Below are 18759 nucleotides of genomic sequence, written 5' to 3'. Positions count from 1 at the left end.
TTTTCCAACAAGGTAAAAAGGAGATGTCACAAGTATTCCTCAAGGGTTTTAGGCAGTCTTAAGCACGTCCTTGAAGTTGATCACTCATTTAACTTCAAGCTTATGAGTGAAGTTCCCTATTAAGCTCCAAACCAGTTGGTAGAAAGCTGCTCTTTCAAGAGCAATCATATCATTCTCCCAGATTTCAGCATCCTCCCAGCTAAAGATCTCCAAAAAGATCTTCCTAGCTGGGGATGAAACAACTGCTCCATGCAGTTGCTCTGGGAACCCTTTTTGCAGAAGTAGTCCCTCCAAGCCATGTTGGCATGGATGTTCAAACTCAAGCTGTAATACTGTGGTCACATTTTAAGACATTTCTATGGAGGTTTTTGCCTTTGCAGTGGAAGGTCCTTTCATCTCCTTCCAGGAGAGAACAGTCCCTCCATCGTGTTGCAAGCCATAACAAAATTTCTACCAGTTTTGATGTAAGCAGCATCATGCCCAAGTAGCAAAGGATCCTTCCATCGAGCCAGGACAGGCTGTACTCACATTTACCGTGTTTGCAGGATGGGAGAATTAAAATTGCACATTATATAAACTGTTGTTGGTACGCTGTGCCGCTCGGCAGGCGAGACATACAATAAATCATTGTGTCCGTGCCCACGTTGCTCTGTAGCTACTCTTACGCTTGAAGTTCCCCAAGCTGGTTTGTAAACCTGTGAAAACTGAGATGAGTGGCCTGCTGCTTCCTTTTGTTTTTTCCTCTTTTCTGGGGGAGGTGGAGGGTGGAGAAACAAGGAGTCTCTCAAGTATTGCTTTCTGCTAGCTTCTGAAATATTATCTACAGAGACAGTGGTTTCAGTACTTTAAGTAGCACTTAGATTCTTCCATAAATAAGTTAATTTTACATTACAGCAAAGGGCTTAATGTACCTTTCAGTTGCTTGAAGCCTAGCAGGTCTAAACTGAGTAGCTTTCCTCTATTAAATTTTAGTCTATCAATATCACTGTTTTCATGGGAAACCTCTCACGCAGTGTTGTCGGCGTGGTTGGGTTGGGAACCCTCGCTGCATTAGCCGTGGAGCAGTTAGGTCTCAGCTCCTCCATGTGCACAATGGTTGTGGTTTGTTTTTTTTTCATCATAGCTGCACTTTTCTCTCTTTTTCTGTCCAATTAAAACATACTAATTTTTATATCTGAACTCAGAATCAGTGATCTTCCTGTCTACCGTGGCCTGTTGTTCTGGTGCATAAAAGGCAAAAAATATTTCAAACCAATGAAATCAGTTTTTGCATCTCTTTTCTAGACAAGAGTTTTAGATTATAATCTTTTTTATAAGATCTGTACGCACACATTTAAAATCCCACTGCTGCTTCCAAGGGGGAGAGATGTCTAGATAAACTTGACCTGCAGACTTGCCCACAGGACTGCAAAGGAAAACTGCAGGCTCCTGTCCTAACATAAGCAGAAAGCTACTGGGGTGGGTGCTGGCAGTGGAGACCCGAAATGAAGCACAAACAGTTGTCGGAGGGGACTGTTCCAAGCATCTGTAGGGATTTCTTTCTTTCTGCAGAAATGCTGAATCAAGAACTCTGTCATGGATGTCTTCTCTGACTCTGTGTATCACCCCAAAGGCACGTGCAATGTTTCTGTCTCTGCAAGGACTGCGAAGCCTCTTGGGCACAAAGGATAGGACCGCTCTATTTTTTCTCTATTATACTTTAGATGGATCTTATTAAAAGGACTCTTACTTATTTCTCTTCTAGATGTTTGCATATTTGTCTCAGCAGCTATCCTCTCCTGTAACATATGCTTTCTTTTCTTGTGTGTTTAGGGAGTGTACTTTCTGTGTCTCCCCTTTGCCCCAGAAACAACACACATTTTAATATTAAGTCTCTGTCTCCTGAAAGTTTATATTCCAAGATCTGAATGCATTCATAGGAAGATCAGTATGTTATTAGCCAAAGGTCAGCCCATTTATCGTCCTAATACCATTCATTACTGCAGTTCCATATGGCATGGGATTCCGAGAGACCATTCCCCTTCTGACCCCTGCATAAGACGAGAGGATTCCTCACATTATTAAATCTTATATTTATACCAGCGTGCACAGCTTGCTTTCTCTGTTTCTCTGTTGTAAACAGCTTCAGTCCTCTCTTGCTCCGAGCAGTTTTCTCTGGGTACTTGTGACCTTCCTCCCAAGACGGAGTATTTTAGAAAGGCTCTCTTGGACCTAGTGATTGCCTTTTGAGGATGGGAGTTATTTTAAGATGCTACTTCATCCTCTTGAGTTAATAACAGTAATACTTTTGTCATTCAGCACCGCAAGGGTCCACAGCTGGGGAAAGACTCTGGCCCTTGTTTGTGGCAATCTCTTTAGGAAAACCCATCTGCTCGGCATTGCCCATTGAACTTGGCCGGGATCCTGGGCGTCGAGGGCTCTTTGCATCTTTTAACATGAGCCCGTCTTCTGTGGTCCCTCAGGGCTCTGCATTTATTGGCTTTGCTGAAAATTCAGAGCATGTTTCCAAGCATCTGCGGTGTGCTGTGCTCACCTGTTGTAGTGCTGGTGGAGTCGCTTTCCTCCCTTCCAAAAGGCAGTGGTGTGTTGCTCATGGTGGGCTCCAGACCCCCGCACTGCCCTGCATTCTCCTTTCTTTGGCTGTAGCTCTCAGGCTGGGCCTTTGAGAACAGACTCCACCCCACAAAGCCCGTTTTCGGTAATTCTTGAGGCCACGTGCTGGTATCTGGGTGCAAAAGTCTCGTCCCTTAAACTGTTAGCTACACTTGGCAATTGCCAGCAGGCTCAGCAGATGGTGAAAGATTGAGGGGGGGAAAGCAAACCAACCCTTCATCTCTGGACACCGAAGAACAGGATGGCTGATTATTTTTTCATTTCGTTTGCAGATGCCTTGGCCATCTGGACAGATAGACATGTATGCTTTAATTTCAAAACCAGGTGACACTGCTGACAGCTCCGGAGACCTTGGAAGATGCAAAGTCTCCTAAAAGCAAAACCCTGGTTTGAGGATTTTAGTGAATTTCTATGCTGCAGGATTCAAAACCTGTGACTTTTATGTTCTCTCTTCCTCCTCTGGTTTTCATAACCTTTTGTCTGTGATCACAAAGGCTTGTGTCCTTATGAAAGAGGATACTGAGATGCTCACACTTGCATTGTTTCAGGAACAAGGGAGGGATGCATTTGGTGTTCCCAGACTTAAAGTCCAATTTGCAGGAGTTGACATTGACACCCATATGGATTAATGTTTGGAAAAACCTACAGAAATAGCAAACTTTTTTTTTCTTTTTCTTCTGCTTTTGTAGTCATTATCTTGGAGCAATTCTTAAATTGGCTGTTCTTCCATACCTGGTAAAGAAAGTTTTTATTTTCAAGTAATGAGCTATGGTGCCTTTACAGTCGGTATGTTTGCAGTCTCCAACAAAACTCAGTGAAGCTGAGAAGGTTGTAACAAAACATGATTTTAAACTTCAGATTTGTACTAGTTTTAATAAAAGTTGCAGCACCGATAATCCTACTGGGTTTGCGGCTGTCAAAAATCCTTTTTCCTTCTCTTTCATTTGTATTCTTATGAAAGAAAATTTGATCTGTCTACCTGTGAACAAAATATTGATTGTTGATCTGGATTAGGTCCTCACTTCTAAGACCTGAAGGCAAGTAATGAATCAGGTATTAGGAAAATTCTGGGGATTTCTCTGAGCCAGTCCTCTGGTAGTTCAGTGTACAGCCCATTAGGGAATAGTTGCACTTGGTTCCTAAAATCTCGGATATAGTCGGAGGATCAGAACTGATCTGAAACAGGGAGTTGAAATTTTATCTCTGACTCACAGCACAATAATGGGCAACTTGCTTTTTCTCCTTAAACTAGGGACAGTAATCCTTATGGACAGTGTGTGTGGAATAGCTAACGCAGTAAAAAATTCATTTAAAGACAGGGAAGGAAATACTTGAGGTAAGATGAAATATTGTGCTGGAAGTGTAGCAGACATTTTGAAAGATGGAGCGTGTGGGGTAAACAAGTTTGAGGTATCTCCATAATAAAGTGATTCCTAATTCATGTGCCTCTGGCACATACAGCCTTGGCTCCGTAGGAGTGTGGCTGGGTGTCTTTGTAAGGCGGAGTGATTAATGAGTGGCCATGAGAACGGTTCTCTTAATGCTGTAAATTATTTATAGTCCGGTGCAATTGATTGTCCTCAAAATATCCTGGTATTGTACAAACAGCTTCATTAATTTCTAGACCTGATTCTAAATAATGCAGCGCATACAATATTTTACAAATTAATGCTGTGCATACCTGTGCTCTGTCTTGCAAGAGACTGCTGATGACAACCTGTCCTGGCTTTAATTTTTAGGGCTTTTTTTAGGAATATGTCTTACATTACAAGAAAATTACCCAAGAGTGATGGTGCTTCAGATGAGGCACGAGTAACCTGTGCTTGTTGGGGTGAGAACAGCCCCTTTTTTGGGTCAGGGCCTTCTTAATGTCCAGCTTTGTTCTGCTTCTGCTGGCTGGGATTTCTTGCAGGATTCTCCCAGTATCTTGAATTCTCTGGTGGCGATGCCCTTCTGCCCTCGGAGGTTGGTGGAGCTGCTGGTCATACCTGGGGCTGGGGGCAGTGCAAAGGTCTGTGACCGTCACCTCAGGCAGCTCTCAGGAGAGTGAAGGGGTGGCAGGATCAGACCCAGAATCTCCTAGACACCAAGATCCTTACCGCCAGAAAGTGGCTCTTCTGACAGGAAGACCCTTCAGGGATGACATCCTTTTCTTTCTCCTGGTGTGTTTACTGCCTGCTTGGAGGCAGCATTACATGGTGATTGAAGCAGGGGACAAAAGGCCAGACATTTGTGTGTGATAGTCCCAATTCTTGCTTGGTAAACTCGAGGGAAGAGCCCCATAATGTTCCTGCTTCTGGCAGGGAGGTGATCAGAGGGCAGCTCCCTGCAGAGCAGGGGAGGACCTGAAGGGTCAGCCTTCCTGGAAATTACATCTGCGCGATGCTCGATTGGGAAGACAGATGACAACAGCTTTATGGTTACTCTCAAAATCTTCTACCTAATTAATGTGTTTGAGTACACCCAGTGAAACCAGACTGGCTTGAAGGGGAAGGGCAGGAGGTGCTTGGCCCTCCTGGTGGCTCTGAGCAGCAGTGTGGGAGATGGCAGGGTCTTTTTGTGGTATGATGGCCAGGTTCCTGCCTGTCTGTGCAGTCTTCTGATTTCTCCATGTGCACTCTTTACAACTCACTCTCGTTTTAGGACTCCTTTTGTTTGTTTTCGAACGGATGGTAGGAGCACTTAAAAACAGGTTTTATATTCAACCAGCAAAGTGCTGATGTTTGGGATAAGAGATACTGCCCAGCTGGAACGAAGCACTGTGCATTGCCCAGCTATTGATCAAACCTAGAAAGGGGATATTTAAAACAGCTGCTCCTCTGCCTTCATTAATAAAACTATTGACGAGGAACAGATTTCCTTCCCCTCTCTCCAGTTACAGGTCATTCCTACGTGTGCAGCGCAACGAGAAGTGGAAGTGCAGTCGTAGAGCTTCGTGTTCGGATTGTTGTCCTGTTGACTCGAGCTAACCTTCCTTTGCTAAATAAGTATTGACACTGGCCCTTCGTGCAGTTTTTTTTACGAGCACTAATTGGATTAAAGCAATTGTCATGCGTGAAGGATGCATGTTAGAGCGCAAAGGGCACATGGAAAGCTCGGCGCGGGCACCATGGTTACTGGTGACATCACTTGGTTTGTGTTAGCAGCAGGGATTTGTGTGCAGCGCTGGAGCCGAGGTGAGGATGGCCTAAACTCAACCCAGCTGACTGCTGATGCAGTCCCATTGCCATGGAAACGGATGGTGCAGCTCGGAGTTGCCTGCATCCGTAATGTGATGCACGTGGTGTATACAAAATTAGGGTCCTGTGGCGTCTGCAACTTCTCAAAGGATGTAGAGAGTGGGAAACCCCACTGCGGTGGAACTTGGTTTGCCATTCGGGTAGTGCCACCGTCGCAGTGCATGAAGAGGTGCAGTAAGCCATGAGTTTGAGTAACAAGAACCAAACTCACGAGTTCCTCACTGTCCTCCAGCAATGCTGCTTGACATGGATTGTTTCTGATTTGTACTTCACAAAGTGCAGGTTCAGAAGTACCATTAAAACCCAGCCCTGGGGGGGAACAAGGTTCCTCTCTCCTGCCTCCTTTAATATCATCTTCCCAATGCAACCAGTAAGCACGTGCTCAACTCCTGCAAAACAGGAGCAGGGAAGCTGACCTGCCTTCCCCGATGCAGGGCTACTGAGTGTCTGCAGACTGTTTTGCTGTATCTTGTTAAAGGTCCCGACTCAAGCCCGGTGAAGATTGCCACATCACAGTTAATTTGTTGAAATGGGGCTTGAAAGATCTGCATGCTACACACAGCCCTGCCAGCAGCTCTGTCTCTTCAAGTCACTTTCTCCCTCTTTAAAAGGCTGTTCCCTCGCCGAGCCTGTGCTCTCTAATGCGTAGCACTAATGGCACTTTGTGAGTGCAGTAGAAAAGCCTTCGACTGACAGCCAAAGGTTGTGTGTGCTGTTCTACTTCAGCGGCCTAATGTATTAATAACAGTATGGGCGTGTTTTTTTTTTATTTTTAATTAAATTCGTGTAACTTCCTGTTTGCTCTTAGAAGATGCCGTGCACTGATAAAATTATGTCAATTTTGATCTCATCAAAAGTTTTCCTTCTTGGCTTCTGTAAGAGCGGAAGAGCACCATCTCCCCTGTTCCCTTCTTTTTTCACACTAACAAAGTTTTTTCCTCAGGTCTTAAACTGATTAAGGTGATAGATAACACCTTAATTGAATGTTTCATAGGCTTTGACACATGCATTTTTTTGGGGGAAAAAGTGGTTTGAGGCATATGGCTCAACTACGCTTTTGGGATAAAGCAACATTTCATTTTCATGGTCAAAGACCTGATTTTGGAGTACCTGCAGTAAATACTGAGCACGAGTGGTGCCTGGTCTATCAGATAATCTGTGTCAGCAGACGGAAGGTTGGTGGTGGTGAAAGCTGGTTGCTCGTAATGAATTAGATGTCAGTTCAAATGATCAAAAAGGAGTGGCTAACAGAACCCAGCGCTGAGTCATACCGCGGCAAGAGACAGCTGAAGACAGAAAGGATACACCCGTGTGTGTGCACACAGTCACCGTGCCTGTTATCCACGTACAAAAATCCTCTGCTGGAAAAATGTGTGAAGAATAAGCCATGTACTGGGTTCGGGACCTTTCGGTATTTTCCAGCATCTCTATCGTTGGCCTTCTGGTTTTAGGTGCTGTGTAATTCTGGCTTGCAGCAGCTATGGCTGCAACTGTGCATCTGTTGTCGTGCTGTTTTATTTGTGGTGCTCGATGCTGGTATAGCCACAGTGAGCCCAGCCAACAGGCTGCAGTGCTTCTAAGCTCTCTCAGCATTTCTGGAAAGGGTTATTGAACTCCTGTCTATCAAGGATGAGGGGGAAAAAGGTAATTTTTAAGCATAAAAGTGAAGGGGAGGGAATTTAATTTCCTGCCCAAACTTAACGCTTGACTTTTGTGACTTAATAAAATAGTGAAAAAACTGTGAGGGATGGGATCTTCTCGTGAGTTTTCTTGGGGGGATAGGGGAGGGAAGAAAGGTGTAAAATGACTGTCACACTACACACACCTGCAACGCACCAGCTGTGGTGTAACTGGCACCTTCGTGGTGTGTGCAGCCCTGGTGTATCCCTTAGTGTGTGCACCTTCATAGTGTGTGCCAGGAGCACATCAGGGGCAGGCGGTTGGTGATGGGAAAGGGGCAATGCTTTGGAAAATCAATTAGAAGAGTGAAATCACGGTCAGCCTAAATGACATCCAACCAGAGATGGTTGGGAATAGTTCTCCCTCAACATATAGAAGAAACTGAACACAGGTAACTTACTGCTCTCCCATCCTCATCCTAAGTTTTGTTCTTCAGCCCCTTACATCTTCAGAGCCTTTGGTCTTCCTTTCTAAAACAGAACGGGGGAAAAACAAAGTTCTGATTAGTCAAACCGGGTCTTAAAAACTATCCAAAAACAGCCAGATTTATCCATCTTAAGCAGCCTCAGGAATTCTGTTTTCTGGTGAGTTGCGTGAGGCAATTCAGGCTTTCTCTGGTTCCCAAAGGACAGGGTTGTTTCTGGGGTTTTCATTGCCACTTGTGGTAGCCTTTGGATCTGAAATGACAAAACCCAGTAATTGGCCATAGAGAATGTTATCTCAGCCTCCTTTGCTACAACGGTATGAGGAAGTGTTAGCAGGATCCTCTGGGGAAATTCGCTGTCATGTTCTTGTTCAGTGGATACGTAGATGCCTTTGCTATCATTATCAGCTGAAACCATCTACCAGCAGTAAGCTTCTTGTATCCGTGTCCAAATGGGATGAGAAATCCCAAGACTTGAGTGTTATTCTAATGGATTCTCCCAGGAGAAATGGTTTGGACCATCAAAATATCCTGTTGCCTAATAGGAGCTGGAGGGGAAAAAACTGTTCTGGTTATTGTTTCCAGACAATGGTTTTGTGTCCTTGTTATTCATGGACAATAGGTCTACCAAATGAGCGCTGTCAGTCTTCATAACTTGAATAATCTCAAATCAAAACTCTCATGGGTCATTGAAATAAGCCACTGGCACTGTGTAAATATATTGCGGTAACGCACCAAGAAACCTCACTATGAAGCTAAAACATGTCAACCCTTTATAATCACTGTCTAACTTACTTGGATTGAGGAGTTGAAGTGTAAACAATAATCAGCGGTAAACAAGGTAGGATTATAGCTGTAACCTGTTTTTAAAAGCTAGAACAATGCTTGGATTGCTTGTTTATCACCATGAAACCCACCCCATCTTTACTCCTTCTCTGCAACATTGCTCAAAGTAGTAAGTTACAATTAAAAAAATAAAAAAAAAATAGAAGAAATGGAAGCACTGAACCATTTGCAACACAACCGTAGACTTTGCAGAGATGTTCTGTGTGTAGACTTGAGCCCGTACACGGTTGTGCTTTACTCTGGAGATGAAACACCAGGCGTGTGTCTCGCTGGGCAAGGGGATGGAAGACCTGCAAGCTGATCACCCCGTCGTCGCTGGCGGGAGGCTTTGTTTGCAGCCGCTTGTCTCCTGCTGTGAAGGACAGATGATAAATGGGGTTAGGCTAGCCCGATGTTTAAACGACATTCATCGGAGTTATTCATTCCGTGATTGTGATGGTGAGGTCATGTGCTGTGTCCCATGCTATGCTGCAGTGCCAAGAGATTTATTTTAATAGAACCCTTTAAGTAACTGGCATTCTTGCTAATCATGGTGCATCTGCTTCTCTGGGTTCCCTGTTATGAGTAATTTAATGCTATTACTTTAGCTAGGAGGGATCTGTGTCACCATCTGTCCTGGAAAGCTATTGATGGGGCTGTGCAGAACATCAAGTGGCATCAGCAGAGGAGAGGGACTTCTAAAGGGATGACTGGATTTCCTGTTGTAATACAATATAAGACGGTTTACTGTGATTACAGCTTAGATATCTTGCATATAAAGGCTGTTAGCTGCTCTTTGATTTTGCTGGGGACTGTTCCTCAGACGTTTATGTAGAGGGAAGATGCTGTTGTCAGGAGCAAGTAGCAGTAACACAGGTGATCTGCTAAATAAAGTGTCTTTTTTTCTGTAAGGTCATGGTCTACGAGGCTGAAACCTTAAAGACTGACCCTAAAATGCCTGCACAGCTGCCACTCCCAGCAGACGGGTAGTCTTTGGAGAGGGCTTGCCAGACACTTCTCAAGCCAAATGTTTTCCTAATCAATGGTTATTTTTTAATTGTTGTTTACAGACCACTTCCTTGTAACGAGCCCTCTCCATGCTGTAGCTGAGTCACAATAGACGTGAAGAGGCTATATGGCTGAAAGCAAATTGCTCTTCACTTCCAGAAGTGGTGTACTTTCGCTGAACCACTTAGCACAGAGTATCATCCTGGTCTGTTGAGTGTGCGTTGCTGATGTCTTTATTTTATTGTCTAAGATATGTATCTTATTTTTGTCTTTATGACTGGTTGGTAATTGTACCATTCGCCATCTAACCTGGCCTCTTTGTTCCTTCCTGACCTCGCTGTGCTTGTAGCCCTCTCTGTATGGTAATTGAGAGCGTGCAGGGCTGGGAGGCAGCTTTGTTGGGGATTTCTTGTGAGTTTTTCTTTGACTGTAGTGTTCTTCCCAGTGATAAATTGTGTTATGTTTTGAGTATAATTTGGCCTGCCTCAGTCCTTGCTCAAAAGAGAGTTTGAGATGTAAACTTTGCAGCTCTGATTTCTGCCATGCAGAGGTGCAGCTCCTAGTTCATATTCATTTCAGAGAATATTCTTGCTGTCCTCTTTTGTGTAGGTAAGTGACAAGCAGGAGGAACACACAGGGCCAAAACTTGCTTGAGGTTTGCAATTGGGTGAAAGAGGCTGCGGCAGGAGCTGGTCATCTGGAAAGGCTGAAGGAGGAAGCATGCACTGCTCTCAGAACAGGGTTCGTGGTCTTCTGCAGGTGTGCAAAAGTGAATAAAATAACCAGAAATCAGAAGTGGGATGCAAACTGACTTCCCCAAAGAGTCTCAGTTCATTTGGGGTTTTCCCTTCTTCCTTCCCTCTCCAAGTGCTGGGAGCATGACACCATGCCACATCGCCAGCGATCAGACAGGGAGAAGTGGAGAGCTATCGGAGAGGGATAAGGCATTTCTCAGAGATACCTCTGAAAAGAAGAGCATGAGATGACGTTCCCAGAAGAAAAGCCTAAGAGTGTTTTTATCCATTTTAATTTCAATTTCAACCGTGGCTATTAAAACAAAATAAATCTTCAGTGTTTTGGTTTTCCATTACAATTCAAGCAGCTGTAAGTCTAGGGACACAATTCTTCTGTGCAGGTTTGGCTTTGCACCACCCTAGCAGGTGCTGAGTTCACTCGGTGCTGTGGATTTCTTGAAAAACTCCTAAATGGGTTGTGGTCCGAAACAAGGACTGGCAGACTGGACTTGGAATTGTTGGTAACCACATAATCTGGAACAGTGATTTTCAATCTAGCTGATGTATGATTCCACATGTGGTAATTTGGCACAAGGAGAATCTGTATTTCCTCTGCTTATGATTTCCACGTGCTTCTGCCATATAATAAGACTCTAGATCTCCATAATTTGTATCAACTGTTCAGAGCAGATGCTGCGCTCTTATTCTGTCTGACACATTCTCCATGCCTGCTGGGTTGCTTCGTTTTCCAAGACCTTTGAGTTAACCAGATTTTTGGGTCATCAAGATTATTTAATGTTATTGTCATAAATATTTGTACAGGACTTGGTCAATGCTTATATAAGAACTGAAAGACAGTAATTTGTTTTAAGAGGATGTGTGTTTTAATGAACTGCCAGCTGAATGTTAGACATAAACTTTAAAAAAGTGCTTCTCTTTTGCAGTACTTCACAGTTTGTGGGGTAGGAAAAAATGACTATTCAGATTGTCAGTTATTTAGATTTGTTGGTTGCAGCTGTTTAAATTTAAAATCGCTTGAGAGTTATTTAGAAGTAAATAGCCCTCTTTTTAAATAGCTCCGTTGGCTTATCATGCTGTCCTCAAAAGACGAGAAGCCGATCTCTTGCATCTTATTAATCATTTTCTGTTAAGTCTTGTTTTCCGAGGAATTGTTTGTTTGCCAGAAGTGAGAGGTTGTTATTGCATTGTATTTCACAGTTGATTCTTGTGTATGATTCCATTTTTTTCTGAATTTCCAGGGTACCGTCCTCTCAAATAAAGACTGTAAACTGAAAAACTCAAAACACTAATAATATGAATCTGTTGGTTGGAAATGATGAAGGTTATCCATCATCTAATCTGCTGAAATGTGTTATAGCTGAACAAATATTTGGTTTGCCTCTAGCTCTTCTTAGAAGCACTGAAATTAGGTGTTTTGTTTGTTTATTTGTTTGTTTTATTGAAGGAATTTTTGCCAGGTCCCTCAATGAGGGACAGTGCTACAAATAAGCCAAAATATTGAAGCTGCCAGGGGGTACTGTGTGCATTCTGGCAAACTTGAGTTCTTTCTTCTAAATATCTTAATTAGCAGAGCGTAGTCTCCAAGCTGTTCTTGGAGAGCTGCTGCTCTGCCAGACCACAAGCAACAAGCCCCTAAATCCTGTGGGTTTAGGTCATAAAACAGTCTTTAGTACTGCAGTGTTGTGCTGTGTGTGTGTGTGATTCTTCACGCTGATACACCACCACAAGAATGTGCCAAGTTGGACAAATTCCCCTTTGCCATGTCATCCACTGATGCAAAAGCTTTTTGTGTCGTTGGGTGGTTCAAAGCTGGAGCCAAGGTTTAGTGTGCTCTCGGAAAGAGCAATGTGTTACCTATTATAAGAGGAGGGATTTGTGTCATGAGGTCTCCATGCAAATTCTCGTAGCTATAGAGATGTCAAATCCAGATTTCTAGTGGATCTGTAATAAATCACATCCCGGTTCCTCTGTTGGCCAGATGAGTTTCTAAATCTGTCATTTATGATTTCAAGGTTTGGTAATCTTACTGCCAGGTTGCTGCTACGGGTCTTGTGGCTATAAAACTGTGATCAACAGGAGTCCTAGAAACCACCCTGATCTTCATGTGCTTTGAGACCCTGGTATGTACAAAATACTGGAAAGCCTAACTGTGTGATATATTTTCCTTTTCAGAAAAAGAGCAGAGAGGAGACATGTGGAGAAGGCAGTGGAGTGGAGATCCTGGAGAACAGGCCGTACATGGATGGCCCAGGAGGCAACGGGCAGTATACTCACAAAGTGTACCACATTGGTATGCACATACCCAGCTGGTTTCGGTCAATATTGCCCAAGGCAGCTCTGCGAGTTGAAGAGGAATCATGGAATGCATATCCTTATACCAGGACAAGGTAAAACTTAACAAAATGTCCAGAGGTGTTTCCCTACTTCAGGGAGAGGTTTTGATGCAGTGGCATCTCTTACATCTCCAGTAATATCCTTTAGAGAAAACGTGGCATCGAGTCCTGAAATTCTTACACTGTGCTTTATCTCAGAAGCATCAACGTTGCCTGGGCTGACTGCAAGTGTACTTAAGAATTTGTGACTGGCTGCTTTAAAATGTGAGCTGTTTTGTCCATCAAAGCGTGGGAAATGTTGAATAGTTTTTATTTAGTCTGGTATCCTGCACTGTGTTCTACTTAACGTTGCAGTTATCTGCTAGCTCAGTGAAGTTATAAATGTACACAGTGATGGGAAAGTTGTCATGTCGAACACTATCAAATAAAACAGGATTCACTTGCCCTAAGAGGGAAAGAACAGGGAGAGAAGAATGTTTAAAAATTGTTAATAAATACGATGCTGTTTTTCTGGGAACTATCCTACTGTATTTTAGCTAGAAAATAACAAACCTACGCCCAATGGTTTTCACTCTGAGAAGAGAAGAGAGCCAGAGGCTCCAGGGAGGTGATTGCTTCTCTTTGTTTCAGCTGATTTTTGTCTGAGAGGACTTCGGATGCCCTGGACTAAATAGCCTGTATACCATTTACTCTGGTTTAGAGCATTTCCCCTATTCCAGCGTTGCAAGTGTGATGTTTCTGTCATCTGTCATAATAAAACGGCTTTAGGATCTTTTGATTTTTTTGTCAGAAATGTAGGTAACTTTCATAGTTCTGTTTTAGTTGGCCTCTACAAGTAACATGAATTTGGGGAAAGGTGGGTAGCCAGTGTGTGTGTATGGACAATTGCTCATGACTAAATAATATGGATCTTATGACTTTCCAGTGCTTAAAGTCCACTTTCAGTTTGTTTTTATCCATCCTCTTGAAATGTCAGTGAGTCAGTACCCTGGCCAGGAAACCTGGCCTTGGGCGGAACCAGTCCGTATTTTATTCTGCTGCAAATTCCAGGCAAGAACTCTGCATTTTTCCTGCTAAAAATGCACTTGCAGGGTGTCCTGGTGTCAAATCTGTAAGGATAACAGAACTTGTTAATACAGCAGACCCAAAAGTTACCTCCTTGCTTAACACTGCTCCTGCAGATGTGGTCTGCCCTGACAATTGTCCTTTGGAGGAGACATTGTAAAACTAAGTCACAGGCTTTTGTCAGTGTCTCTGCAAAGTGAGACTACCCACCCAGTGTGGGAGCATTGGCATCTTCTCACCCTTAAATCCATGTAACAGCTCAGGGGGAGCAAACCCCTTTGTGCTATGGGGTTGGGCTTTCACTAAACCAGAGCTATTCCACTGAAGCCACAAGTCCAAGGCAAGCTCCTGTCTTAAGAATTTAATAAAGAAAATCTTTTTAATCTGTACAGTTAGTATTTTAAGTATATCTGAAGTAAAATGAGTGAAGGCTGACTTGGATTTCAGGCTGATTTTACACATCTTAGGAAAGCATTTTCTCTGCTTGCCAAACTGAGCAGGATTTACTCCAAGCTGTATTGCTCTTGCTTTCAGGTATACGTGCCCTTTTGTGGAGAAGTTCTCTATTGATATTGAGACATACTACAAAACTGATCCAGGAGAGCACGCCAACGTTTTCAACCTTTCTCCTGCAGAAAAAAGACAAACCATTCTAGGTGAGTAGCCCTTTTCTTTTATTTCTTCCTTCATTCTGCTTTTTGCTGAGTAAAGGATTTTGCTTGGTATGCCCCATCTCCTTGGCCTGACACTTCTACTCCTAACCCTTGTGTGCACCCCATCAGTGGTGTGCCTACTGGGCAGGGTTACATCGAGTAGAGAGAACCTGGGTTCTCTTCCATGCTTATAAAGCACCTGGAAATCCATTTGAATCCCCCTGTCTGTAAAATGAAGCTGATGCTTTTCTGTCTTATTTGTGCAGTTCCTGAGAGAAGTTGGACAGCTAATGATATTGGGGATGATAAATAGAAATAACTACTGGGGAAAATGTAGCTGTATAATTAAATATCTCCCTTGGGTATATGAAAGAATGTTCCTAGCTGCGTTTCCAAAGCATGAAGGTGTATTTCATTTTTCCTTCCCCTCCTGTTGCCCTTACGCAAGTTAACACTTCAGCTGCACAGCTGTCTTTGGGAGGTTGGGTTAATGAGCCTGATATACTTAAGGATTTAACAAAAAAGAAAAGGCAGAACGGAACATCTTGTCAAAAGGCAGAAAATGGCAAGCATTAGAGCAGTTCCTCTGTCTTGCTGTCCGTCATGGCCCATGCCCATAGCATCTGCTGGAGGCCCAGCTGCATAGCAGGGAGTGCTGGCAATTACAGCCTCACTGAACCAAAGCATCCCTTGCTCTGAAGCTGCCGAGGCTTGAGAAGTGACTTGAGCTCAGGCTGACTTCTTGCAGTCCCAGGGCTGAGCTCAGCAGGAGCTCTGGGGAAGGACATCTAGTGGCTGCTCAGGCTCCTTAAGCTCTGTTGACGTGCTGGCCACGGCAGTAACCCAGTGCAATTTTGAGTGTTACTTGATTTAAACTGCTTCATTTTGAACTTCAGTTTGACTGTCCACATTCCAAAGCCTATCTGATTGGGTTTTCAGTCCTGAACAAATAGGCTTGAGTCATGCTGCCTCCCTGAGAAGTGTCGGGAGAGCTGTTGTTTCTTGGGAAGTGAGATCCTGCCCTGCAGTCCGAACTTCTGCTGCTGTGGTTTGGGTTGGCGGTTGCAGATTTTAACAATATGTTCACTCACTCCGTTCCCATTGCACTTTCCACTTCTTCATTGATGAAGTGTTAATGAGGACGATTTGACTTGCTTTAAACTTTCTGCCTTCTGTAGTGTATTTGGTGTAACAGTAAAGATTGAGGAGGTAACAGTAACCTCACTTGATGGATGCCGAAGATAAGACGTTCAGTGGTAACATCTATTCCATAACAGTACTAAAAAGGGGTAGGTGTATTTAAGTGTCCCAGATTAGGTAGAGCTGTAATACTGTCAGTGATACTACAAAAGCTGAGGGATGGGACGTGCAAAAGAACTCTTTGGAGCGAGAAATATGTCATGAGCAGATCTGCTGTGGACCTGTAGTCACTGGGCAAAAATGTTTACAGCAAAGCCTCTGTTTGCTGGAAGTGTGCATAGGAATTGCTCTGGTAGAGCAGATCACTACCCAGCAGCAGCATATAAACAATTCAAATATCAGTTGTTTAAGTAAAAACAGATACTGTTGTAATGCTTCTGGTAATTACTAAAACAGAAATAACTCCTGAAAATTTACTTTCTTCTTTTGTTCAGGCAAAGGAAATGTCTAACTGTTTCTATTCTTCCTACAGATCCTATTGATATTGTTAAAGATCCTATCCCTCCACATGAATACAAAGCTGAGGAGGATCCAAAGCTGTATAAATCAGTAAAGACTAAAAGAGGCCCTCTCTCAGAAGATTGGATTCAAGAGTACAAGAACAACCCTGGGAAATACCCGATCATGTGTGCATATAAACTTTGTAAAGTCGAGTTCAGATACTGGGGGATGCAGTCGAAAATCGAGCGGTTTATCCATGATGTTGGTGAGCATTTATAGTCTTGCAAGGTTTACAATCAACTCCTTAATGTTGTTTCCAAATTGAAATACAACGATGAGGTATGTGCAATGTATGCTATCCCAAGGCGTGTCTGTGAAAAGACTCTCAGACCCAATTACTCTTTTGCAGAGCTGTTGGTCAGTTCAAAAAAGTGTTATTCTATCACTTGTGGTTGTGGTATGTGTAAGTACTAATCGCATGTAGCTACTGAAAGGGTTTCAAGTGTATTTTCTTCTTTAAATCAGGATTTGTCTGTTTAACTGGGATCTTTTTCAAAATCTGCCATTTTTTCCTTGTTTTGGACAACGTCCTCAAGGGCTGCTCAAATAAATGAGCTTCAACTCTGTGTCACAAGTGGTTCCAGGAAACCAGTCCCTGCAGCGTCCCTAGCATGCAGTAGGGCAGGTGGGTCTTTATGCGGCCATACATCTCTGGGCTGTGGTGTTCAGGGCTCCCCAGCTCGCTGTGTTATAACTCTCCATGGGTCACTGACAGCTCTCGGTTGTGAGTAAATGTGCTTCTTTGACTGGTGCATCATTCTTAGGTCAATGCTTTTAAGGAGCTAGCCTATTGTTTGTGTCCCAGAAGTAACTAAGTGGGGACTGTGCAGGTGGTAGCAGTAATTTGTTCTCCACAGAAAATCTATAACACAACTGATATAGTTTCTGAGCCTTGCCGGAGGAGACAGGCTTTATGGCCAGCTGGATAACTTAAAGAATGTTTTAAAGAAACATTCCCATCTCAAGAGAAGTTCAGAGCTATGGCTGTCCTCTGGCAAAGAAAAGGCCAAAGAAAGACTTTGTAAATGATGTCTCCTGCTTTCTGTACGCAGTGAATTCTCCTGCATGATCCAGGTAGCTGTCCCTTTCTATATGCAAAGCTTCTTTGAAGTGCCTGATGCTGGAATAAATAAATAATTTTACAGCTCTTCTTAGTTATACTGTGCTCCTAAATGGAGCTCCTAGAGTGAAAAACACTGAAGGAGCAGTGATGAATGGTGCACACCATTCTCTGAATAGTCTATTCCCTTTGCTAGAGCTCCTTTGGCTTTAGTTCATCCTAGATGGAAGTTTTTACCTGTTACAGGCTGTATTACAAGTGCCTCTCTGCAATGAACTCCCTTGGTGTTTCAGTGACACGGGTTAATTTAGTGTATGCTGCAAAACATGGGGGCAGAATAACAACTCCATTGTATCTGTTAAATGAGAAAGAAGCATGTGACTCTTCCAGTTGTTCGGAGGTGTTTGGCATAGATTAAACTGTGGTCTCTTAGAAATGTTTCTTTTGTATTTCATAAAAGATTGCCTGCCATTTCCCTCTTGATTGAGGCTTTGCCGAGAGCCGAGCCAGCTTATTGTCTGCCTTTCAAAAGCCTTTCCACTCTGTTATAATGATGGCAAATACTGTTTTTCAAAGTGGTTAAGATGCATAAAATCAGAGAAGTCTTTAAGGCGAGACAAAGTTGAGTGAGTGAAAAATGAAAGCAAAAGCTTTGGGTGCCCAGAGATGTGTATCCTCCCTGTGCAGTGGGATAGCCATAGGCAAGCTGTTAGTGACTGGAAAAAGCATCAGGGCTTGTGTAGAAAAGACAGCTAGCTAGGTGTGAGGATGTGTAAGCTGGAAGGATGGGGGCTAAACATGACTTAGATAGTGATCCCAGTTTTAGGGTTTCAGCTGATGACCCAAAGCAGGTGGAGACCTTTGTGTGTTGTGCTACTGGATGGCGAACCAAATTTCTCAGGTGCCAGGGATTTCTTGTCTGCCAGCCTCTCCTTGGCATCTCTCTGCTGGTTCCTGGCTCCCGTGAGCCTGTTTCTTGGGGAATTAGCCCTCCCTGCACAGGGTCATCAAGACAGTAAGAAAACCAAGGCAGAAACCAAGAGTAGGATCTTTCCCCAAGGTGGTGCAAACTAAAATTAAAGAATGACTTGAACGAAGAAAACTTCTGAGTTAGGTGATGGATGGATTGTAATATGTGGAAAGGCTACTGAGTGCGGAGGGAGTGACTCTGGGGGATGGTGTTGAAATGTTCTCAGTCTTTCTGAGTGCAACAGCCATTTTTTCTGATGACTAATTGGACAGTTACTCAGTGCTTTGACAGCCTGAGACACAGACTAAAATTGTGGGCTATTAGTCTACTTGGCTGTAATATTTGTATGCTTTTTTACTCCTTTCCCATAGAATTTAAGTTTAATTGGACTGGCACTGCATAATGTTCTGCTCCCACTTGCTTCCTAATTGTG

The 18759-nt window shown here is 43.4% G+C and overlaps 1 protein-coding gene across 11 annotated transcripts in view; it reads left to right on the top strand.

Annotated features, from left to right (window-relative positions):
* Nucleotides 1-18759, top strand: part of PITPNM2 (phosphatidylinositol transfer protein membrane associated 2) — a 134592-nt gene that overhangs the window by 68724 nt on the left and 47109 nt on the right. For all 11 annotated transcript variants that reach the window (XM_068653853.1, XM_068653855.1, XM_068653848.1 and 8 more), the window contains 3 exons: nt 12717-12931; nt 14477-14598; nt 16268-16501. In XM_068653853.1, the coding sequence (XP_068509954.1) occupies nt 12717-12931; nt 14477-14598; nt 16268-16501 (571 nt within the window). The remainder of the gene's footprint in view (nt 1-12716; nt 12932-14476; nt 14599-16267; nt 16502-18759) is intronic.

This window comes from Anas acuta, chromosome 17 (assembly GCF_963932015.1).
Source record: "Anas acuta chromosome 17, bAnaAcu1.1, whole genome shotgun sequence".
Taxonomy (NCBI): domain Eukaryota; kingdom Metazoa; phylum Chordata; class Aves; order Anseriformes; family Anatidae; genus Anas; species Anas acuta.
The sequence above is the reverse complement of the archived record's forward strand: the minus strand, read 5'-3'. Positions and strand labels throughout refer to the sequence as shown.